At 38.6% G+C, this 25,945-nt stretch overlaps 2 protein-coding genes and 1 long non-coding RNA gene across 15 annotated transcripts in view; 2 read left to right on the top strand and 1 right to left on the bottom strand.

Annotated features, from left to right (window-relative positions):
* LOC105688379 (serine/threonine-protein kinase tricornered) overlaps positions 1 to 7,385 on the top strand; it is an 81,201-nt gene extending 73,816 nt beyond the window's left edge. For 10 of the 11 annotated variants that reach the window (XM_012404629.4, XM_048654197.1, XM_048654195.1 and 7 more), the window contains 2 exons: positions 5,661 to 5,757; positions 7,341 to 7,382. The gene's annotated coding sequence lies outside the window, so the exon portion shown is untranslated. Of the gene's footprint in view, positions 1 to 4,916; positions 5,241 to 5,660; positions 5,758 to 7,340 lie in introns of those variants that run through there. The other variant, XR_001103165.3, reaches the window with a different exon arrangement.
* Positions 7,386 to 8,359: 974 nt separating this feature from the next.
* LOC125500618 overlaps positions 8,360 to 25,945 on the bottom strand; it is a 35,793-nt gene continuing 18,207 nt past the window's right edge. For all 3 annotated transcript variants that reach the window (XR_007278023.1, XR_007278025.1, XR_007278024.1), the window contains exons 2-5: positions 17,780 to 17,987; positions 12,388 to 12,991; positions 11,871 to 11,967; positions 8,360 to 8,376 (exon numbers count right to left, since the gene is read on the bottom strand). This is a non-coding gene — a long non-coding RNA (uncharacterized LOC125500618). The remainder of the gene's footprint in view (positions 8,377 to 11,870; positions 11,968 to 12,387; positions 12,992 to 17,779; positions 17,988 to 25,945) is intronic.
* On the top strand, positions 13,258 to 16,573 carry LOC105688542. Its single transcript, XM_012404954.2, has 2 exons — positions 13,258 to 14,077; positions 14,157 to 16,573. The coding sequence occupies exons 1-2, from the start codon at positions 13,790 to 13,792 to the stop codon at positions 16,407 to 16,409; spliced, it is 2,541 nt and encodes an 846-aa protein (XP_012260377.2). The 5' UTR covers positions 13,258 to 13,789; the 3' UTR covers positions 16,410 to 16,573.

Below are 25,945 nucleotides of genomic sequence, written 5' to 3'. Positions count from 1 at the left end.
TTGGTGTGATACTATTTACCGAGAATATGTGTGAGGTAATGTGTTTGACGAATACAACTAAAGGTCAAGACATGTGTCGAGGACTTGGATAAACCCTTATTTGAGACGATGACTATTTTCGGGTCACTTAGTTAGTTGAATTTGGGCGAGTCGAGTGATTTTCTCATCATTTTAATTCATTAGTCGTATTGCTGTACGGGTTATGTCGGACGCGGCTAATTAATGGATCTTTAAATTTGAACTGTAAAACTCACTATTTTCAACTTTCTGATCAGCTTCTAATAGGCTTACGAATCACGAACCACGGGTATGTTTATTTAATAGCTCCGATGTGCTGAAGAATTTTATCAAACGCTTGCTATAATTATCGAGTGAATAAGGATTTCGATTAATTGAAAAAAATTATTATTACTATTATTATACCCATTATTACTGTTATTATTGTGTACGAAATTTGACAAACTGATAGCTATAACAGCTGTCTATAACCCTCATTATAAGCGTACACTGAGCAGTGGAATACTCGGTATTTAGGAATTGGTATAAATTAAATTTTTTCAAAACACAACTGACCTACTATCACCGTTACGAGGCAAAATGTGTTTTTTTTCTCATTAATGTCTCCTTAATGTGAGACACTACGAATCTATAGGCAAAACGATTCAAGAGCAACTCTTGAGAAACGGCAAGATTAGGGGAAAAAAGAGAATTTAGGATTTTCCGGCACACCTCTGGAGTTTTATCAGAGAGAAACAAGTAACACCTCGATGGCATGATTTCACTTTCATTCAAAATATCCAAATGTATAGCAAATACATTATCCATAATAAATGTTCTCACCGATATTCTTTTACTTTCAATAAACTATACGTAAACGACACGGAATAAAAAACCAACAAGAAATTAATAAATCGTATAGCGTCACATTACAGACGATTCAATAAGCATACTGAATATTGGATACATTAATGATACAGGGCCAGAAAACAGATATCCGTTTTGTAGAAATGATTGCTACCCAGGGCACCCCAAAATAATTAATAATAAGATTATTAATATACCCAAATGATAATCTAGCCATCGATGAGCCGCTAACGCAGATAAAAGTGATGAAAGCAAACAATAAAACAATATCATTTGATTAGAAAAAAGTGCCGATGGTTTTACGAGAAGTGTTTCAGTCAGAGAAATTTAGCCTAGTTTCTTACAATCTGCGCTGTAATAAGGTTCCAAAAAGAAAAAGGAAATATAAATATATAATGTCTTATCGGATGAAGTTTCACTTTACTATAGGTATTATAGGTCCGTAATACAGAAAAACAGAAATAAAAGATACTTAAATTTCCAAATGTAAATTTTAAACTATTCGACTTACGTAAAAAACAAAAATAAAACATAGTTATCTCTATTTTCTAGTTGGTATTGTAAATCCTGGAGTATAAATGAAGGAAAAGAGAAAAGATAAAATTATGAAGGATTAAATAAATAAATAAATAATCAGATAAAATATTACCCACTATGTAAACGATGATGAAATTGTTTTCTAGCACGCTGCCTAGCAATGTCAAGTTGTCTAATGTATCGCGCATTGCTGAGAATCTCTTTCGGCAAGTTCGCTTATTTGAAAGTAAAGAGTAGCTGAATTTGAAATAAATGCTACTCGTGGAGAGAAATGTTATTATTTGATTTGAATTACTTTGATGGCTGATCATAGATGAGTAACAAATATATTAGTCACTAGTCGCTGTTAATTGCAGATGCTAACGTCCATGCCATTAAGTGAAAATAATAATAATGATAATACTAAGGTTAATAATGATAATGATAATAGTATTAGTAATAATGATAATACCGAAGAAATGATCTATTAAGTCGATGAGTCCTTTTTTTTTTTATATATGAACTAAATACAATAGCCACAAGATGCCTTTAAAAATACAGCAAGTTTTTGGTGCCCTGGAGCAGTATTTGAGTATGAAATATAAATAAAAATACTAATCGTGATTCGGTAAAATTTGATGAAAATTTTGTGAATAAAGAAGAGGAAATCCGTAATCCTTATTTGTTTATCCGTAACGATTGCAGGTCATATGTATGCGTAAATATCAGGCGTGGAGTTGCGAATTATTAACGTATTTCTGTCGCGATATGCATCGATATGTGCGAACAATTGTAATATGTGATTATTTTTGGTGTTTGCATTGTATATAATTAAGGACGAATTAACTGAATGTAACGTACTATCGGTAAGCACGGTTAATCTAATCGTTCAATTATCTTGTTCATCGTTAATATGCTTCGCGTAAAGATCATTTCACGGATCTGTTGAAGAGAAGAGAGCAACAAAAGTATCATGTGTTATATGTACATTTCACTGTCAATCGATTCACAGTCCCATTTACAATTACTATTACTACTACTATTACTACTAACGTCACGACCACGACCTCTCACATTATTGTATTATTATATTAATAATAATTAGTTACTAAGTTCACTATTAAATTCTTATCGTGATAGCTTAGCTGATTCTGGTTATCATATATTCTAGATCAGTTTCTCGTTTTTAATAATTTCAATTGCAAAGAGCTTTCCCTGAATTATGAGAACGGTATATGTGTATTACACGTATAGAAATCAAAGATCCTCTCGTCTTAAACCCTCGCAGTAGTTGATATAAAATTTCTCTCCAGAAATTTTAATAAAATTGATGCTTAAGTTTGGCATTACGATAGTGGGACACTTTCGGGTGACCAGGATAAAGATTTTATGTCAGTGGTCATGCCGTATCGTTGTCTGAAATGTAAGATGTTGATGCATTCTGCCACTAAGATAAATATATACAATTATAATAACGACAATCTCTATGCCCTACTTCATTGATTGAAGAAAAAGAACGTTTCCAGATATTTTTTCTCAGTTCTTCTTGAAACATCGATGAAGCTGACACTGCTCTCGCTAGCACACAAGGCTTGAATAAGCCTTATAGTTTGCGCATGAAAACTATCAAATGGTGTAATTGGGAAATTTCACATGTGATAGAATAGAATTGAACTCCCCCGCCCCCTTTTACTCCCCTTAATTATTAAGAAGATTTTAATTATCATAATGAATATTTATTTAACATTTTGAATAATGATCTGCACAGGGACTAAGAAGTGAAGATATGGTGTATAAAATCCAACGTTTTCGAAAACTGTATATCATGAACATTTGTTAGTGAGTTTTTCAATTTATTCACTGATTTGTGATCGATTTAAAGAGACGATAACTTGAAGGAAAAAAATATTACATGAAATCTGCACGAATGAAAAACTTATCTTTATTCTCTTCCATTTGTTTTCCGCTTTGTATTGTACAGTAATTTAGCTGAATTTGTTAGCTGGGTTTGAATAGTTTTAAGTAGTAATTATAACGATTGCGTAAAAAATAATAAATTGTTGAACATGGTGATCCACATGTAACATCACATCGATATATTCCACTGAATAACGTTTGCTAACATAACTACATCGCAAGAATTGAAAGATGCTAGTAGAAGAAGAACGAGTGTTATGTAACATGAAAGATCCAATTTATGGTACATACGTGGAAGTTGCCATGTCTATAATCCATGATTATTCAGATGAATTATTCGCAAATGAATAACTCAGTATCACTGATCTCTATTGTAAACTCTGTATACTTATTCATTCTCAATGGAAAAACATGATGGAAAAACAAACAGAAAACGACTAAAAATGACAAATGAATGTAACAATTTTACAGTAGGTTTGTGATTGAATTGAAAAATATGATTATAATTATTGAAATTGAAATTATCGGTACCATGTTCATGAGCGTAACAATTATCATCATCATCATCATCATCATAATCATCATAAACATCATCATCATCATCATCATCACCATCATGATTATAATTACTTTGATTATTATTACTATTATTATTCTTATTCGTATTATTATTACTATTACTACTATTACTATTATTACTATTACTATTACTATTATAAATGGAAATCACGAAATAGAACAATGTATAAAGAGAAAAAAAAAATATTGCTTTCCATATGCAAAATATACTACTGTAATTATGTCGTTAATAAATTGTTTTTTATTTTAATTATCTCCTCCTCTGTTTGTTTTGATTCAATTACATATCCGGATAATAGCAGCCATAATGTACTGTCGAGGCGCAGGCGAGGAAAATTAAGATATTCAGCAGGTGGCTTTTAAATTATTTTGATTTTGGGTTCAAGAATGAAGATTATTGGCGTGGCTCTGTGTGTATGTATTTTGTGTTGAACAAAATTTATTTACTGTATGTAAATAAACTTTGTACTGACTTTACGAATAAGTGGTTTCTTGATCATGTGACAGAGGAGTAGGATTAAGAATACATGATTGCGTTGCACATGATAGGGCACCCGAGGTCTCGAACCAACTCTTCGCCTATCCTGTTTTCCTGATACCAAAATCAGAGAGAATCTATATTCTCTGGTGATTTTACGCCCTGGAATCTGAAAAAATCACTCGTAATATTGGCAAAGACTATACTCTTTGGTGTTTTTACGCCCTGAAATTTCAAAGAATCGGTCGGAATATTTGCTAATTCTTTAGGCGATTCTTCGTGATTTCGGGGTCTAAGAACACTAAAGATTATAGTCTCTGCTGAAGATTTGGACGATTCAAAAAACGCCATTGCAATTCGGTATTCGGCCATCTTCGGAGCATCTCGTACGTGAATCCTTCTTTTCCGAAGCAACGGCAGTACCAGGCAGTACGGCCGCAGCAGCCGAAGCGTCGTCGTGCGTCGTCAGAAGCGACATCGATGCTAGCGCGTACATCCTTGCAGAAGAAAAAAAAGATGCCGGAGAGGTGGGAGAAAGGAAAATAAATTCATTGCGGTGAGGATTAGTACGCAGTTACTGCTGAGCCATAGTTCCTAAGTTGTCGAAGTTTCTCCGGTCGCGTTTTACATATACCAAAAAGAGAAATCATACGAATTTGTCACGTGTTGGGTGCAGTACCCAGTTTTTAATGAGTAATATTAACTCAGGAAGTGGTGTACAGTTGGATATATATTTTTTGAAAAGGTGCTTAGCAATCAGTATCTAATAAAAGACCTATATCGTTGAAAATTTTGTGAATTCCGTGACTGATTGTGAGAAATTTTTCCATAAGCAGTAGTGAGAACTTTTTTTTACCGAGTTCGTCTCGAAGAATTTGAAGTGGAGGTAATGCGAAGAATTTTGAAAGAGTTTAGATAACGTTTGAACTTGATGGTGGGAGGGATTCAGATCTTTTTGCAAAAACGGAATACTTTGATTCCTCGTATTTTAGATTGGGGGGAATGAGAGTTGTGATTTTGCGCTGCAGAAATATCTTTTATCGTTGAAATTCCGAAAAACTATACATAGTCCGTTACACGTTTCTATACTCCTATATTTATATACTTATTTAACAATTTTCTGATCGATAGTTTTGACAAGTGTTAGGATACAATGAATTCGTTTGTCTGATATCGCGGAAGGTATCATCGGGATTTTGGTTTGAAATTATGTTTCATCGCCATTTCATGAACGGATTTATTGATACACTTAAGGTTCGATTTTACAATTTCACTTGGTTGCTGACATATTATTTCCGCATTTCAGAATTATACTTCACAAACGCCGGAGTTGCCTGGTTCTTTGCGATACGGATCCATTTTCAACTACCATACCTACGCTGTGCTGAAAAATTCGTCTGAAGGTAAGAAATGATTGCTATTGAGTATTCGTTAACTTGTAATGAGATCGGCAGCGGTCTGTTTAATTTACATTCCTAGAGACAAAATGCATTCAGTGAGCGTACTAGGATTGGAATTCTAAAAATTCGCGCAATCGTCGCGTCTATGATTGCACACTGTTTTACTGTTAATTATCGAACAATCACTCATTCTGAATAGTATTTCGGACGATTAATTGATACATTGATATTTCGAAAGCTGTTTTCATCATTCATTCGATCAATTGATGAAATAACTGCATGAATAAATCAAATCATGAATTCAATTGAATTTTGTTTTTATCCATTCATGCGTTCATTCATTTATTCATCCATTTATTCGTTGAATTCAGAACTTGTGCATGATGCATACATCGTCGATTCATCAATTATCCATTATTCATCTATTCATCATTAATTCATTATTTATCTATTCATCAATTATCAAATTAATGATTTCTAATAGATTTCTAAAAAAATCACCTGCTTTGCGAATTATCATTAATGATTGATTGTCATGATCACAATGCTTTCGAATTTATCAGTTCATTCGTTCATTCATTCATTTGATCATCCATTTATTCATTTATTCATTGATTGAATTTAAAATTGACACATGATGCCCATCCACTCTGAACGTGAATCAATCGTCGCGTTTGTGATTGTAGACTGTTCTAGTACTCGAACAAATAATTATCATGAATAGTATTTCAAACTGTTCAATAATTTATCTGTATTTCGCAAGCATTCATGCATTCATTCATTCGTTCGTCCAGTAAATAATTATTCAATTCGTTATTTGGATATTCAATTAATTGGTATGATTGCGACTCTTCTGAATTCATGTGCTCGTTTATTCATTGATTCCGTTGATCATTCATTCAACTATTCATTCATTCGTTGATTTATGATTTCATACATAATTTCTATGAAATCACATGTGGAGCTATCGTCGCGTCTATGATTGCAGACTGTTTTACTGTTAGTTATCGAACAATCACTCATTCCGAATAGTATTTCGGAGGGTTTATTTATACAGTGGTATTTTGGAAGCATTTCTTATTACTAATTGAATTATTGAATCAATAACTGCATAGATTCAGCATAGAAAATTTCATCAAACAAGTTCTTAATTTTCATTTCCTGGTTTGAAAAAAATTTCGGACTGGAGACTCACTGTTTTTCTGGGATGAAAAAGATTATTCATATGATTCCAATCCCAGAAATCTGGTGTCCGGTGTCCAAATTCACTCGTATAGACGATAGAAAAATTCGGCATCGTGACTTCGTACCAGGAATATCTTTTGCCGTTCATATTTCGAACAATTGGGTACAATTAATTACACATTAATGAACATTTACATTAGGACTTATACAGTGATATAGCTCTTATATGCGGGCTAGTGGTGCTCGTCTCTCAGTATTATAATTCGTCTATCTATAGGATTTGGGAATTCATCATAGGTTTAGAAATAATCTTCGCTGTTATATTTTAAACGAATTTATTAATATATTTTAGTTTCAAGTCTACAATCTCACTTTATTCCTTATGGGACATTTTTTTTCAGGCTTTCAATTGGTCATCACGGTGCCTAGTTCGTCGCAGTACTCATTCAACGTCCAACCACGAAGGGCAGGAGTTATACATGGCCTCGCACAATTCGTTTACAGGTATGCAATAAGCATCAGTCAGTATAATATAAGTTGGTGCGTTATAAAAATATATTCAATTTAATATATTATAACGTCACATTGGCAGTAATATATTAACATATAATATAATATAACATAGAATTAATATATTGACATAGAATATAATATTGGTAATAATTTATTCTTATATTACACGTCATTATTATTTCACTTTTCGTATGTTTTAGGTATCCGGAGATGTTGCCATCGTAGCTGCTGTGTGACCGGACTCCCCCTGTTCATCAGGGGGAGTCCACCGTCCCCTGGGACTGCGCGGCCTCCCACCGCCCCCGGGGTCCCAGGGGACCCAGTCCCCGAGGACATGTCTTCGGGGATGCGGTATCCCCGCTGGAGGGGATGCCATATCCCGAGGGACATGTCCTCGGGAACTGGTCTTCGGGGACACGTGTCCCCCCAGGGACACGTCCCCGGGGATGCGGTATCCCCGCTGGAGGGGATGCCGGGTCCTTGGGGGCGTGGCCTTGGGGGAATACGAGTCCTCGAAAATCCCGGGAAAAGGAGGTCCCAAGCGGTCACTCGTTTTCTTGATTTCTCTAGAGAAACGAAAAACAAAGTGTCCGCTTGGGACCTCCTTTTCCCGGGATTTTCGAGGACTCGTATTCCCCCAAGGCCACGCCCCCAAGGACCCGGCATCCCCTCCAGCGGGGATACCGCATCCCCGGGGACGTGTCCCTGGGGGGACACGTGTCCCCGAAGACCAGTTCCCGAGGACATGTCCCTCGGGATATGGTATCCCCTCCAGCGGGGATACCGCATCCCCGAGGACATGTCCTCAGGGACTGGGTCCCCTGGGACCCCGGGGGCGGTGGGAGGCCGCGCAGTCCCAGGGGACGGTGGACTCCCCCTGATGAACAGGGGGAGTCCGGTCAATGACGTTGAAGGAACTGCGTCCTGTAACACAAACAACAAATAAATAATTAGTTGACGCAATACATGACTTATTGTATGACCTATCATGTAACCTAATGTATAATGATTTTATGACTTGGTATATAAGTATATAAGATGTTTGAATTATAATAAATTGTACCAAGTTATGTGATGATAAATTATTGTCTTGCCTTATTGGCGTGTCTGATGAATTATATCACGGGGGTGCATCAATTTACTAAGTCAAATGGGTAATGCTGGGTGATCTGATTTTATGAGAAAGATTTCGAAAATCTTTTTCGAGGGGTTGCAATTTATATCAGATGTAAAATTCAAGTCATTATCTAACAATCACTTATATTTATATTATTTTTGTATCCATGAATAAGATCAATAAATTTTTCCGTATCTCATTTAGGGGTCAAAAAACATCAAAGACTATAGTCTCTGTACATTTTTCAAGGAAAAAAACACCAGATTTATTTCCTTTTTTTTTTTGATTTTTCGCAATTTTTTCCGACTTTCTCCGATTTTTTAAAATATGTTTGAATTTTTCCGCTGCTAGTCACGTGGCAGTGTCACGTGACCACACCACGTGGTCATACCACGTGACCCAACTCGCCGATACAGCTAGCGCCATGTGGCGGAATTTTTGTGAACTAAAATCCCAAGTTTCTTGCCCCTTGACGTCAGGCAATGTAATGCGTGAAAGAGATGTATTTCTGGTCAATACTTTTCCAGTTTTGCTCGGAGAGATTACCTCGGCAAAAGTTTCGTCCCCCCCAAGCCAAACCAGAAAAGTATTGACCCTTCTACCGAGGAAAAAAAACGGCTAAAGTTTTGTCATTACTCCAAGCGAAATCGGAAAAGTATTGACCCTTCTCGTAGGAGAAAAAAACGGCAAAAGTTTTGTCACTTTTGCGAGCGAAACCGGAAAAGTATTGACCAGAAATACATCTCGTTCACGCATTACATTGCCTGACGTCAAGGGGCAAGAAACTTGAGATTTTAGTTCACGAAAATTCCGCCACATGGCGCTAGCTGTATCGCCGAGTCGGGTCACGTGGTCTGTCACGTGACATGACCACGTGGTTGGGTCACGTGACTTTTTTAGGAGCGGACCATTAATTTCCGGGGCCCGAACCCATCCAGGGGCGGCTCAAGTAAAAAAAAAATTTCAAAAATCTAAAAAAAATTGAAAAAAATCCGAAAAAATTGCAAAAAATCGCGGAAAAATCAGGAATGAATATGGAATGACGTAACTTTGAATTCGAATAATAGGGTGCTTCCAGGCGTAGAGGGGATGCAATCATTCAAAAATCAATGGAAAAATCGGAAAAAATTGGAAAAATAGGATAGAATTGGGGAAAATAGATTATATATCTGGTGCTTCTACCTCAGAGAATGTGCTAAGACTAAAGTCTTTGGTGTTTTTTGACTCCGAAATCTTCCGAAATCCCTCGAAAAATGAGCAAAGACTATAGTCTTTGGTGTTTTTCGACGCCGAAATCTGCGAAAATCGCCCGAAAAATGAGCAAAGACTATAGTCTTTGGTGTTTTTTGACTCCGAAATCTTCCGAAATCCCTCGAAAAATGAGCAAAGACTATAGTCTTTGGTGTTTTTCGACGCCGAAATCTGCGAAAATCGCCCGAAAAATGAGCAAAGACTATAGTCTTTGGTGTTTTTTGACTCCGAAATCTTCCGAAATCCCTCGAAAAATGAGCAAAGACTATAGTCTTTGGTGTTTTTTTACTCCGAAATCCTTCAAAATCCCTCGAAAAATGAGCAAAGACTATAGTCTTTGGTGTTTTTTTACTCCGAAATCCTTTAAAATCCCTCGAAAAATGAGCAAAGACTATAGTCTTTGGTGTTTTTTGACTTCGAAATCTTCCGAAATCCCTTGAAAAATGAGCAAAGACTATAGTCTTCGGTGTTTTTTGACTCCGAAATCCCTCAAAATCCCTTGGAAAATGAGCGAAGACTATAGTCTTCGGGGTTTTTTGACTCCAAAATCTTCCAAAATCCCTCAAAAAATGAGCAAAGACTATAGTCTTTGGTGTTTTTTTACTCCGAAATCCTTTAAAATCCCTCGAAAAATGAGCAAAGACTATAGTCTTTGGTGTTTTTTCACTCCGAAATCTTCCGAAATCCCTCGAAAAATGAGCAAAGACTATAGTCTTTGGTGTTTTTTGACTCCAAAATCTTCCGAAATCCCTTGAAAAATGAGCAAAGACTATAGTCTTTGGTGGTTTTCGACTCCGAAATTTTCCGAAATCCCTCGAAAAATGAGCAAAGACTATAGTCTTTGGTGTTTTTCGAGTCCGAAATCTTCCGAAATCCCTTGAAGAATGAGCAAAGACTATAGTCTTTGGTGTTTTTTTACTCCGAAATCCTTTAAAATCCCTCGAAAAATGAGCAAAGACTATAGTCTTTGGTGTTTTTTGACTCCGAAATCTTCCGAAATCCCTTGAAAAATGAGCAAAGACTATAGTCTTTGGTGTTTTTTGACTCCGAAATCCTTCAAAATCCCTCGAAAAATGAGCAAAGACTATAGTCTTTGGTGTTTTTTGACTCCGAAATCCCTCAAAATCCCTTGGAAAATGAGCAAAGACTATAGTCTTTGGTGTTTTTTGACTCCGAAATCCTTCAAAATCCCTCGAAAAATGAGCAAAGACTATAGTCTTTGGTGTTTTTTGACTCCGAAATCCTTCAATTTTCTTCGAAAAATGAGCAAAGACTATAGTCTTTGGTGTTCTTTGACTCCGAAATCCCTCAAAATCCGTCGAAAAATGAGCAAAGACTATAGTCTTTGGTGTTCTTTTACTCCGAAATCCCTCAAAATCCCTCGAAAAATGAGCAAAGACTATAGTCTTTGGTGTTTTTTGACTCCGAAATCCTTCAAAATCCCTCGAAAAATGAGCGAAGACTATAGTCTTTGTTGTTTTTTGACTCCGAAATCCCTCAAAATCCATTGGAAAATGAGCAAAGACTATAGTCTTTGGTGTTTTTCGACTCCGGAATCCCTCAAAATCCCTCGAAAAATGAGCGAAGACTATAGTCTTTGGTGTTTTTTGACTCCGAAATCTTCCAAAATACCCCGAAAAATGAGCAAAGACTATAGACGATGTATGCATCATGCACAAGTTCTGAATTCAACGAATAAATGGATGAATAAATGAATGAACGCATGAATGGATAAAAACAAAATTCAATTGAATTCATGATTTGATTTATTCATGCAGTTATTTCATCAATTGATCGAATGAATGATGAAAACAGCTTTCGAAATATCAATGTATCAATTAATCGTCCGAAATACTATTCAGAATGAGTGTTTGTTCGATAATTAACAGTAAAACAGTGTGCAATCATAGACGCGACGATTGCGCGAATTTTTAGAATTCCAATCCTAGTACGCTCACTGAATGCATTTTGTCTCTAGGAATGTAAATTAAACAGACCGCTGCCGATCTCATTACAAGTTAACGAATACTCAATAGCAATCATTTCTTACCTTCAGACGAATTTTTCAGCACAGCGTAGGTATGGTATTTGAAAATGGATCCGTATCGCAAAGAACCAGGCAACTCCGGCGTTTGTGAAGTATAATTCTGAAATGCGGAAATAATATGTCAGCAACCAAGTGAAATTGTAAAATCGAACCTTAAGTGTATCAATAAATCCGTTCATGAAATGGCGATGAAACATAATTTCAAACCAAAATCCCGATGATACCTTCCGCGATATCAGACAAACGAATTCATTGTATCCTAACACTTGTCAAAACTATCGATCAGAAAATTGTTAAATAAGTATATAAATATAGGAGTATAGAAACGTGTAACGGACTATGTATAGTTTTTCGGAATTTCAACGATAAAAGATATTTCTGCAGCGCAAAATCACAACTCTCATTCCCCCCAATCTAAAATACGAGGAATCAAAGTATTCCGTTTTTGCAAAAAGATCTGAATCCCTCCCACCATCAAGTTCAAACGTTATCTAAACTCTTTCAAAATTCTTCGCATTACCTCCACTTCAAATTCTTCGAGACGAACTCGGTAAAAAAAAGTTCTCACTACTGCTTATGGAAAAATTTCTCACAATCAGTCACGGAATTCACAAAATTTTCAACGATATAGGTCTTTTATTAGATACTGATTGCTAAGCACCTTTTCAAAAAATATATATCCAACTGTACACCACTTCCTGAGTTAATATTACTCATTAAAAACTGGGTACTGCACCCAACACGTGACAAATTCGTATGATTTCTCTTTTTGGTATATGTAAAACGCGACCGGAGAAACTTCGACAACTAAGGAACTATGGCTCAGCAGTAACTGCGTACTAATCCTCACCGCAATGTATTTATTTTCCTTTCTCCCACCTCTCCGGCATCTTTTTTTTCTTCTGCAAGGATGTACGCGCTAGCATCGATGTCGCTTCTGACGACGCACGACGACGCTTCGGCTGCTGCGGCCGTACTGCCGTTGCTTCGAAAAAGAAGGATTCACGTACGAGATGCTCCGATGGCCGAATACCGAATTGCAATGGCGTTTTTTGAATCGTCCAAATCTTCAGCAGAGACTATAATCTTTAGTGTTCTTAGACCCCGAAATCACGAAGAATCGCCTAAAGAATTAGCAATGACTATAGTCTTTCATGTTTCCACGTCAAAGTCAGAATTAATGATTAAAAACGCACGCAGGCCTATATCCGAAACCATTAACGAGTTCGTGCCTAATCATATCATTTATTCAAAAAGTAGGTTTGTATTAACAAATCACTTCTAAAATGCTTTCTCAATATTCATAATCGCTCCACTCGAATAAGCAATCGGTAATCATTCAGTCGTTATTATCAATTTCAATTTCATCCAACAGATACCTACATTCTTCACATGACTTCATCAAACTCATTTTCATGTTACAAATCTCCAAGTATTCGAATGATGATGGCTTGCATTTCGGTGAATTGTTACCAGTCATCCCATGCAATTCAAAAATGCAAGACTGGTATAAACAGCTCTGAATATATCGCTGTCAACGATCGATATTTCCGTCATCCGGATTTTCATTTTGAAGTCAATCTGATCGTTTCTTGCAGAACGATCGGATTATTTCTCATGAAAATGTCATCGTTAACCCTGTAAAATTTTCTGTGTCACATTCAAATGGAGTATACGATTTTTTCAACGTATGCGGAAATGAATCAGAAGCATTTCAAATCACGGAATTTCACATAGGAGCGTCGAGCATCTTACAGTGTCTTGCATCACCTTGCATAACCTTTCTGAATTACGATTAAATCGGTTGGAAAATGTCGAGTGATTTATGGCCACGAGCGATTTTAGTTGATCGGTCTCAATGAATAGTGTAATAAAAAACAAAAAAAAAATTGAGAAAACGTTCTAGGTTCTTGTATCGTGAGATGAATATTCACGGTAACGATCCCCTGTTCTGGTTAGTCGGTGATCCGGTCGACGGTCAGTCGAATATTGCTGACGAAGGAAAAATTATTGAATTATTCGACACTGGATGTGATGCGCGAGCACCTGGAGCTGCTCTTGGAGTGACGAAAAATTCCGTTGTGATAACCGACCGTGATGTTACAGTTAGTAGGAAAAACTACAGTATTCCTCCTGTTCGAAAGACTCTTGGTCCTTCGTTACAAAAACGTCGAGATGACCCAAAATATCGAGAAAATTCAAAGTCAAACGTCAGTTAATCTGCAGTCTTTTGTACCAGATTCACGAAATGTCAGTTTTCCAAATCACAAAAAATACTGTTCTATATAGATCTCTGCAGGCGGTCGTACAAAATCGAAAGTTGAAACGCTAAAAACTGGGGGGACTTCATTTGAGACGAAGACAACAATCAGTCGTAGTTGGATGTCGGAAAAATATGGCAAAAATAGCACACCGAAACTCAACTCAACAATTTACAAAATGGACGGAACACGTCAGGCGAGAGTCACTTCGGATGCGTTTTTGAGTCCCAAATCGGTTAAAACGTTCGTAAGCAGGGCCGTCGACAAAGACAGTCTTTCAAATTGTTCCAGGCAGTTGGAAGTTTCAAAAACATTTGAAGGAGATTCTGATTTACCTTCTAAAATTGATAATAAAGATTCAACGTTACCCAGTAGCTGCGGATTAACAAAAGTACCGAAATCAGACGCGATCAATAAAATACTTTCCAGTAGAAAATCCTACATGGGTACATCCCCCGTGACTTCTGATGAGAAGGAAATCATTCGGCCTGATACCGACGACGGAATGGCTTTGATAAAAATTACGGGTGACACCGATCAAAGATTTTCAGACAAACCCCTCAAGAATCCAGAAATAAATTCTAGAACGAATTCCGATGGATTTCTTAAGCAGCGAAGGCACTGCGCGGACGGTGAAACTATATCCGAAATCACTCTGAATCAGAATGCCGATGGAACATCCCATAAGAAATTGGCAGAAGAAATAAAATCGCGAACAATACCTACCAAAATCTGTACTTTTGGTAATCCTCGATGGAAAGGAATTTCAGCTTCAGCTTCGAACAGAAGAAACATAACGTTCGGCAAACTTCCTCAGTCCAGATTCGGAAGCCGAAATTCGTCTATCGGTTGTAATAAGGGGCATCAGATCATAGAAGAGAATGTCGTGAAACAATCAGCTGTGCATTCCAGAGACGTATTTGACGGTAAAAAGTCTAAATCTAATTCTGGATTGTTGACAAAAGTGAAGTTTGATGATCGAAAAACGGCCGCTACAATGGTACTGAATGAAAGGCCTTCCATCGATTTGGATGAAGCATCTGCACGTCAGTCCACCGTGAACAGATTTAATTGTAATTCCACGAAACTTCCTCGGCCGAAGATTTCGATGATTGCTCCCAAACTGATGAACGAATTCCTAAAAGATTATCAAGAAAACGATTCATCAGATGAAAAGTTAACGCCGAGTGGACCGAAGGTCGAACTGATTGAAGTGAAAACAGATATTTTTGGCACTGCCGATCGAATCAAGGGGGAAAACACTTTTCCAGATCGAGTCAAGGAGACTTCAGTTTCGAAGACGTCCGATAATGATGGGATTCGTATCTTTAATAAGGTAGACAGAGAGAAAAAGAGTGAAGATGTTGAACTGAAAACTGTCAAAACTCAAAACAACCACAAAAAACTGATATTAGAAACGTCAACTAGTTTCCGACTGCAAAAACCACAGATGGCGAATCAGAGGAGTCCTGTAAAAGCACCTAATACTTTATCACCTTCGTTCTCCAAGCAATCAAAAGTCCCACGTCCCGTCACTATACCGACGCGAGTCTTTCGCGTTCCGAAACCTGACCTTGCTAAGGACAGTGGGCGTAATTCGTCAGCAAGAACGCGGCCTGTCGAAAAAGGGTCTACGACTCGTCATGGCTTCTGTAGTAAAAGTAATTCCGAAGCAGTAAAAAATGAATCCACGTCTTCGACTCAGGATTTGGAATCGATAGAAACTTTCGAAGTTGAGCGAGAAGATGGTAAAGGACGTTCCACCGTCCTTGAATCCACGGTCAAGGTCCCGAAAAATGACGAAGACGAGGAGTTGATCCCGATAATGAACTCTGCGGCATTTTATAACAACGTCGGATCGCTTGCGACGCCTTATCAAAAGCAAAAGTCAAATATTTGGGAACAATTTAATCAGATCCAGGAAGCTGGTCCGACTAATACTGGAAAAATGAGATCTTGGATCGACGGACACGAACATGCGTATCTCAGGGGAAGAGCGATCGGTATGAAAGTAGCGATAATGGCGAAGGCAGCGAAGCAGGAAGTGAAAAACAAGTTTATTAGGAGTGGACTTGAGAGTTTGAAGCCCGTTTCACAGCCTGAAATGTCTCAAGAGATCATTGATATTGGTTTGTCGGTTATCGAAAAAGTATTAGCTGAAAAAGCGAGCAAGTTAAATCCGCCATTGGTAGGCAGGCGTGATTCACCGAAATCAGAATATAAACCAGCTGAATTTCAAACGATCAATGATCAGTGGAACAATACACAGTGGCTTGTATAAATTTGTCTTCCTGATTTCTTCTTCTGTCAATCGTGACAGCCGAGGTGATAATAAAATTGTAACCATGGCATTATCATAAAATGTTGGTAATTCTGTTCAGGGTGTTATACACCGAATATTCCTGTACAAAAAAGTGCTTCTATCGAAATAAGTATTTTACAAATGTTGGCACATTGTGATAAGAATGGTTTTCAGTTACAAAAATCGATATCTATTTGTGAATAAATTTAAAAGAAAAGTTTGAAAATTATTTACCTATATCGGGTCGTAAAACTATTTTCTTCAACGAAAGAGTACGTAAATGCATTTTGTTTCTCATGCACTCGACTCGAATTCAAGAATCGAAGCTTCGAAATCTGTTATCCTTCAAGATCTGCATTGGTGGGATGTTAAATCGGCAATTCTGCTTCTGTGCTTGCCGATAAAGGTTGCGGGCATTTGTAACTTGTTGGTGCATCATCGGTACATCAATTATACTATGACGTTATATCCATAGCAATAGCATGCGGTCGAACCCGCCTACACTACACGAATTATTTTGCTTCATTGTGACAAGCTGTGCCCGAGCTGTCGCGAATCGCCGCGCGTCGTATTATTACGTTGTAACGGTGGTGGTTCCGTCATACATGGAACGTATTAGAATCGCTACACGAACGGTCGGATGGGGTGCGGTGTTGGATGAAACCAAAAGAGAGGGTGCAAAATGTACGAGAACGAACAAGAACGAACGAACGAACCAACGAACTGCGGGGTACGGAACGTCGGATATACACGAAGGGTGACCTCAAAAGAAGATCTCGAATGATACCAATTATGTCATCACGCGTTCAACTACGAACAACCCCTATTTTGATCGGTGAACATCGTTGATAGTCTAGACTCGACCCGCATCTCTCTATTCAACCCCTATTTTCTACTCCTTTATACTTTTTCAATCTTTATATCCACGTGCACTCGCATACCTCGCTCGTCGCATACCGTCATCTCCATTACGCACCGATGGACAATCGTCGTTTTTATTCGATACTGTACACACGCTCGATTAATCGTTATCACTTTTAAATCTACCTGCACTTCCCCACCGGAACGCACCTGATCATTTCTGCTCTACTGTCTGCATTTTTTGCCGATAAAAAGGACAGAAAAACCAATTCAAGGTGCATAATACAGCTGAATTGAAAAGAGAACAAAGAAACAATTGTGATGTAAGAAATACCACGTGCTGCATGATACGTATATATGGATGGCATTGAGCAGTAACGATGACGATGAAATGAAAAGAGAACGTTGAAATCTGGAAATTTTTTGGTCAAGACGTTACCGCTTATCACCATTCGTATACACGTGTAAAAATATAAAAAATTATGTACCTTCGATCGACGATCCGGGATCGGGATGAATATGTTTTCAGAGAGCAGAGAATCCTGTCGGAATTTCCCTGGCTTGCCGAACGGTGTTTCTACCTTTTTTTTCTGTCCAGCCCCGATGGTACAACACGTGCAGGGTGTGCACCGCGAGCGAGCGCAACGTGTGGGACGGACTCGATGTCGGAGTTGTTATCGTACGAACGGAACCGACCTGCAGAGGACAAAAAAAGAAAAGGAATATACATCGTGGGTGTAGAATCGGCTTGGGTCGGGCGAACAGGGGACAGATAATCAAATAACCTGTGCGCACCGTATAAATTATCAATCAGGACGCGATTGTGCAACCCCAACCGGGGTGCCCGCGAGTCACTGGTCGGTAAGGGTTGCTTGTTACAATATATGTATTATCGGCCCTGCAGACTGCTGCTGCCGTCGCATGGAGAGAGTTGCAACAGTTATTTTGGCGTGGGTGGCACGCCCCCCGTTCACCCTTACGCTTCCGAATATCCACCCTTGCACCTTTTTTCCCCGACCACAACGCGACGCGTCACGTTGAACTTTGTAAGCCCTACGGCAGAGACTGCACACGCGTGTCTGAACGCCGAAGAAGAAAAACTTCGGTGTATATTTTACTCGTGCAGCAAAAGCGATTATTGACACGTGCTGAATTAACGCATCGGTCCGAAGATCGAAACGCGCGAACGCCTGTATTCACGTAACTTGCGCGTGCACGGAAATAATCCTATTATTATCGATTTTTCAATCCTGAGGGTTTTGTTTTCGTTCATCTTATTCTTTCATTACAATCTGATCCCTTGAAAACTTGGGGATAGCCCATATTTGTGCTAATTTTCTGACGCCGGTTCATTCGAATCTCTGCAAAAATTCCAATTTTCAAATCCCCCCATCCCCCATCTATACAGAGCTAGAAACGCGTTCATTTTTTCTTGGCGATTATACGCAGCGCGAAGATTCAAATTCCAAAAATAAGAAAGAAGCGGAACAAAAATTGAACAGAATATGCGTGGGTATTTGTATGTTCACAAATCTATACAGACTGCACCTCCCTCAGGATACATGCCCACAGAATGGAAACTAGGCAAATGTTGGATGCTCGTCACGGCTGATCAAGGGTGCGATTTTCACGCTAGCAAACCCCTACCCGCCTTCCTTCGACACCTCGCTTCTGTATCCTAGAGGACCCGTAGCGCTCGAACCCCAAGGGCAAAGGGGCGACCCACGCATCTCTTACCTAGTTACGCACATGCGGTATATAGGCATGACGTACATAATACACATGTGTGAAACGTGTGAAAGATCGGAACAATTTATGTGTGTAGATGTACACTACACGTAGGAAGGCGTTGATCAATTAACCAAATTCTATATGGTACGTAACATGTACTCGGTATAAAATTAGGCGTATACATACATTGCTATACCGTACTACATTAGTGTATTTCGACACGTACGAATTTTCCTGAATTTGATTCTGCGGTTTCGATCTGGATTTAGAACTTGAAGTGCGCAGCGGTGCACGCAGGATTAGGACGAAATAAAATGTATTACAGCTACCGCTGATGCGATGAATTTCGGTACGGTAATTATAAACCACATCTAAAAAAATTACGTATTCCGTAACTACGCACATCCTTCGGAGAGTATATAAACAGTGACTGATCAAAGGTTTAATCTCGTTACTGAATATGCATATAATTTTGTTTGCTGCGCCGATGGCTGATTAATGATCGATGATTACAAAAAGAAATCACGTGCCTGACGTTATTAATGTGATTTTTTTCAGAGCGGTGTTAATAAAAGTCGAAAAAATCGATCTCGTAATACGGTTTCTACATTCCATATAATAAATGTATCGATCAATTTATGTGTTCGAAATTTTTACCGATCTCATTTAACGATCGGAATAATGTTTGAACCCCATCAAATTTTCACCTATAGCGTATAAATGTAAAAATGAATAAGCAATAACCAACGACAAATTTGATGGATAATAAATTCACAGGGTAGAAATTTTCAATGTTGCTTGTAAAAGAATTCAACGTGTGCACGATATAAGTATAACGTACGTACGTCGCAACCCCAAATTCGTGGCACGCTTCTCGATCTGTTTTCGGTCGAATGGCTTCAAATAGGAAAAAAGGAAATGTTGTCCAAATCGTTTCTAATAGCCGCAGGCAATTTATACGGGCGTATGCGTTATGGGTTCATACACGTACGTATAAGATTGCAATGTTCAATGAACTCGAGGATCGTATACGGTGCGCCATACCGTTCACGTGCAATGATACCACGAGGTTCTCACGTTACGCGTCATCGCGTGGTTTAAATGCAGTCGTACGCGCATTGGATATCATTTTGTCGTTCTGTTCATATTCGGTCATTTATTTATTGATTCCGTCATCGCGCATTTCGAATCCATAGGGGCGCACCTAATGCGAGTCGCTCACGACTTGGTTTCGCACGATTATAAATCCAAGTACGGATCGACCGGAAGATTGTAACGCATGGATATGGAGAGGAATGAATTTCTGAATTCGACTAAATTTGACGGAAGAAATAAGGCGTGGGTCTATGTCCTGCCTGATTTTCATTCATTGGTAATTAGTACCTGTAGAGCCTCGTGTATATTATCCGCCTGCGTTTGCCGAAGTCTTTTCCAATGCCTATGCGCTCCAGGTCTCGATGATTACAAACCGTGGACGGTGGATGCGTTCGAAAAATTGAATGAAAAAACAAATAAAAAATAACTCAAAAGTCGATCGACGATGTTTTGAGCACAAACGGCTGAAAATCTGCACGCATTAACGTTCAAATATATAATATTCGATTCGTGTAGGCGCGTACCTGATTGGTACATGTCTACACGTATAGGTATACGTACGGTATATAAAATGGCATCGCGATATATCCGTCAATACAGCCCGAGGCCCTTATTTAATAACTTCTTATAAGTTAAAGGCTACCGCATGTTAAACTACTCGGTCGGATTATTTATCGACTAGCTCCTACGCGTCTGTAAATCAAGTAGGTACCGGGGCTCCTGCTTCAACCAAATACATGCACGCACTGTATGTATTCGTATTATGTTACCGTTCAAAAAACCGAAAGGAACTTCAATATACACGGTATATGTATAGCGACGCATGTGCCGTATGTAAAAACGTGAATCTATTCGACATATAAATATCGGTAGCGCGTAGGTTTGCTTATATATTTGTTTATTAATCTCTTCATTTATTTCTTTAATCATTGAAAATCGAACTCGTTAATCATGTAACGTACGGTATACATACATACGTATAGTAGATAGGAAAGCATAAAGGTTCATTATGTGAAATAGCTGCGACCGTCGTTCTTCGAATATCGAATTAAAAATTGATACAGGCTGGATCAATTCAAGTGTCGAGAATAGGAGGAACTCAATAGGCACGATCGGCCTCGCCGATTCAGCCAATTGAAAACTAGAAGAATCTGGTCGAACGAAATTCTTACAGAAACATGAAATATATTATTTTGGTATAGGAAAGTCATTTCTTATCGGCTGATGGGGCGGGGCCTCGTGCTTGTTGAGTTCCTCCTATTCTCGACACTCGAAGTGACACACCCTGTATACTGCCGATATGTGCGTATAAAAATTAGATTTGAAATTTTTCAGGATTTCGTAGACTGAGACAGTATAGCGAGTGAATAATTTTACTTCTTATATCCCTTTCGAAGGGGCATTGCGCGTTCTGCACCAATTTGGCGGGATAAGAATTACAACGAAAGGAGGACGTTGTATACCTACGGGCGATTGTAAGTCGAACCACATACGCCGGATGTGTTCGTATTTTCGCAGCCGTTGTTTGGAGAGCAAAAGTATAATGTACACTAATGTACGTGTATAATGTAATGAAATGTAACGAGGGGCGTTGTCGTTTTCGTACGAAGAGCAAACCCCAAAAGGGAAAAGAAGAAAGAGAAGAACGGAAAGAGGGAAAAGCAAGAAGAACCAAAAGGGAACACGAACCGAGGAGTCCCAAGATTCGATTATCTCGCCGGGGTTCGCACCCCACGCTATATCCCGGTAACTACAGTCCGTATGGATCGAAATACTGAACGGAAATTCGAACAGCTATTGCCATTTTCAAAAATTCCTTCTTCGCAGTGTGACGTATTGATTCGCAAATGTACAGAGAAACACTAATGTAATTAAAGCAGCGAGTAGTGAAAGCTTAGTTAGCTCTACCGGATCCTAGAAATTTTTTTCGAAAGTAAATCCCGAGTGGCGCCATAGGTATTCCCACTGGAATTCGTATTCTCCCGACCCTCCAGATGCGACGCGAATGCTAAGCTGATCCCATTTTCCCACATTAGAATTGCTCATTGGTTGGTTTACTGCCATTTGTATTTGTAGGTTCGTTATACCGATTATTGCCATGATCTCATTTTTACGATAAAAACTTATCGACAACCCGAAGCTTGTAGTCATAAATTAACGACGCGCAGAGGAGCAGATCAACGCGTTTTATTATATATTTTTTTGAAAATTGAATCCAGGCAATTATTTCCTCGCTCCGAATTTTCGAATGTTGTTTTTTTCTTTTCTAATAAAAATCGATGGGACAACCTTGCGGACCTACATATAGGCATATACCTATATCTCTATACCTACGCACCGTACTTTTTCAACTTTGCATGAGGTATATTATAATACGGGAGAGTTAATCCCGCGAAGGATGTGAAGGAAATGAAATGGAAAAGAAAATTAAATGGGAGGAAAAAAAAGAAAGGGATAGCTGCCGCTGCTCCTGCTGCAGCGAAGGCAGCGAGTCCTTGGCTTTTAAAGCCTGCCGCCGGCCATAAGTCATACGAGGAAGTGTCCCCAAAAATTTTGAAACCTACGCGCACGGGGTTAGTATATTTTACCTATGGGTTGCATACGCCGGACTGCAGAGACTACGATACTGCTGCAGCTTTGATATACCGCTGAAAGTATATTTTTGTGTCGCCGCCTCTCCTAAGCAGTTGATATATGAACTATGAATCGAAAAAGTACAACGGCGTATTGTGTTTATGACACCTACATACATCCCCGTATCTCTACTTTCAGATTTCCACATTTAAATTCAAAGAAAAAAAAAAGAAGAGATCCCGGCAACAGCATTTCTCAAATTTCACAACTCTGCCTCGTATATCTTATGTACTGCAACTCGCGCAATGAAAGTGAAATTAAAAAAAAAGAAACAACACAAGACAAAAATACATGCGTGTAATATTAACGCAAATAAAAATTAGGGTGGCAACGAAACGCGATGAAAAAAAATCTCTTCGTTTCAAATATAAGAGCGTGATTCGCATATAAAAGTTCTCCCCAACGTATACTCGTATTCCACACGACGTGCCGTGTGTGGTATAAGAAAATTAAAATAATTCCATGAACGAAGTTGTGAAAAATTTGTAAATTGAAAGCAAAAAGAAAAGCAAAGAAGAAAAGTTCTCATACTCCGTGCATTGCGTAAGTATACGGCTGATCAAGCCCACATCGCACCCACATTCGTAATCAGCAACACGTGAATAATGAAATTAAAAAATCAGAAGCATAAGCAACTTGGCTTTCTTTGAAGCTTTATTATCAGATGATGATCATCGCTACATAAAACTCCTGCTCTTGTACTTTCGGAAGTTCACGAGGTTTAGTTGCTTCGCGAAGCATGTCCCGAGGGAGGCTATATACTATGTACCGTATAATATATAAGACAGAGCAGATCTGCTTCGCGGCATCAGGTTGTTAAGGGTTGATTGGGTTACCGTTTCTCACTTAAGCTCCGTGATTGCCGCTTGTGAAGATCACGGAAATTCTTCACCCTACATCCCTAAAATTCGTCCCCTCCATCGTCTCAAGTTTAGTCATTTTTTACGGCTCAAGATATTTCCGATGTTACCTGAAATCATATCGCCCGAATATAACATCCCTTGTAAGATCTTTTCCTTCCACGTGCAGTAATTTACTGTTCGAAAACTAATTTTCAAATTGTTTATAACTGAAGAATATCGGACGGAGCTGCACGCGGCAGATCGGAAAGAACGCGTCACGGAAGTTTGTCGGGTAGAAACTCTTCTTTCGAACAGTTTTGCAGGTCATGAATAATCAGCTGATTTGCGTTTTATTCAATCCACGTTGTAAATAAATCGTAGTCTTCGAAGTTTGAAGATGTGGTCTTTATACGCCAATGGTTGGAAATGTTTCCAGCTTCGTAAAAACGGTAAAAAACTTTATTTGTATCGACTTGAAATTTTCATGCGCGTCGTTTCATGCGTTCGTGGTGTATAATAATGAGAATTTTTCTCTAATAAAACTGCAATCAACTATGCAAACGACTGGCAAGAAAAATAAAACGAAAAAAAAGTCGTACCAAGAATCTCTATAAAGGCGGTGAACGTTTTTGCTCGTAAATGTTCCGGTGAAATACACTAATAACACCTCAGAAAGTACCGATACCATCATAGGGCATAGACGATGCTGAAACTAAGGCTATGATAATAATTGAAAATCCATTTTCAAGGACACAGCGGTACGGATACTTATTTCACACAACTATGTGCAAAGTACACGAGCTTTGTCACACGTTTATCGATGAGATGCATTGCGCTTTTCATGTTCAATTTCAATACAAATTTTACGGTGTGCTTCGAACTCGAACCGGTGTGCCAAGAACAACCAAGTCCAATTAATAAATGAATTGACAGTATTTCTTCCCAGAATCCAATACCAATGATGCTATACAGAGTATGGTAACTCCGTCTGATTTCCTCAGAAGATATACCGAACTATTACATGCTAACTGTTACTAGATGTACTCACCGCCTATTCCGGTAAGGGATAGACCGGAGAATGGTATATTATACCGAAATTGAGTATAAAATTTTTTCCACGACCCCGCTGCGCGGTTTCAATCAAGTCCAGCCCCCTCTATGTTGCAATTGCCGTTCTTACTAACGATAATTGTAGGTTCTGATTGGCGTATATGGCTATACGAAGAGTCAATTCCAGGTCATTATACGAAACTCTATAATTTTATAGCCCCGTGTACAAAAGATCCGCCATTTTACCGTGAATAACTCGTTGTTTCTGTACATCCTGAAGAAAATATCGCATCCTTATTTCCCTTCTCTTCCTTCATGATCGACGGATCGCGCGTAGATATGATTGAAAAAATCATTCCTACGTTAGGGTAGTACGGCGCACATATACAGGGAATCCCCGGAGGAGTTTGGAGTCAAAGTTATCTTTTAATTTTTTTCCTTTCTTTTTTCAAATCTTCTCACGACTTTCTAGAACCCCGTACATGACTATGAGTATACGTATAGAAGGATGCAGACAATCCCTGGGGAACACCAACAGACGACGCGCAAACAAACCCTGACGGATAGACTGGAATTGCCGCGGTGCAGCTAGAGAACGCGTGGTGACTAATCCTTTGTCCGTATCTTTTTGTCATGCAGTTGAGATCTCGCGGCGCGTTTTCATATGGAACTCATACCGCAGGTATAGGTATATATGTTTGGGATCTCCTGCGCGGCGACTCCTGCTTACGTTGGTGCAGTTTCTTCTCTTTTAGAAACCAAAACTTTCGAGTCATCATATCTATCCCGCTGAATATACATGTACAAGGTTCTGGAGAGAAAATACGGAGAAGTTGCCTTACGAATTCTATACCTTATATATTTTGTCTTAGACAGACCGCATCGACTCGCCCACCTGAATAATCCGTCTTCGGTACATTGTGGGAAGATCATCGTTATACGCAATCAGGCGTACGATGCGTCGAAATTTTTCCATTCGATTGGTATAAAATGAATTGAAATAAAAATGTAATTTCGCCGATATTTTCAGGGATCATGGAATCGATCGTCAGAGTCCATTCTTACACGTTTGCCCTGAGATGGATCGACAGATTGTTCCAGCGAGAGAAAGGACGATGGATCTTTCGTACGTTCAGGCATGGATAAATTTCTGTTTTGCATATATTCTCCGAAATGAGTGTATAACTAAAAAAGGACAAAGAAAATAGAAATGAAGGCGCGCGAGGACGTTGAATTAGCATGAAATGGTGGAACTGGAACTGGAATAAGAAATGGAGTGCGGAATGGTGGTCCCTATACGCT

Source organism: Athalia rosae, chromosome 4 (genome assembly GCF_917208135.1).
Source record: "Athalia rosae chromosome 4, iyAthRosa1.1, whole genome shotgun sequence".
NCBI lineage: Eukaryota > Metazoa > Arthropoda > Insecta > Hymenoptera > Athaliidae > Athalia > Athalia rosae.
The sequence above is the reverse complement of the archived record's forward strand: the minus strand, read 5'-3'. Positions and strand labels throughout refer to the sequence as shown.

Coding starts and splice junctions, on each gene's coding strand:
- LOC105688542 (XM_012404954.2), top strand. CDS start 13,790: ATGAATATTCACGGTAACGATCCCCTGTTCTGGTTAGTCGGTGATCCG. Junction 14,078..14,156: donor GAGAAAATTCAAAGTCAAAC/GTCAGTTAATCT, acceptor TGTTCTATATAG/ATCTCTGCAGGCGGTCGTAC.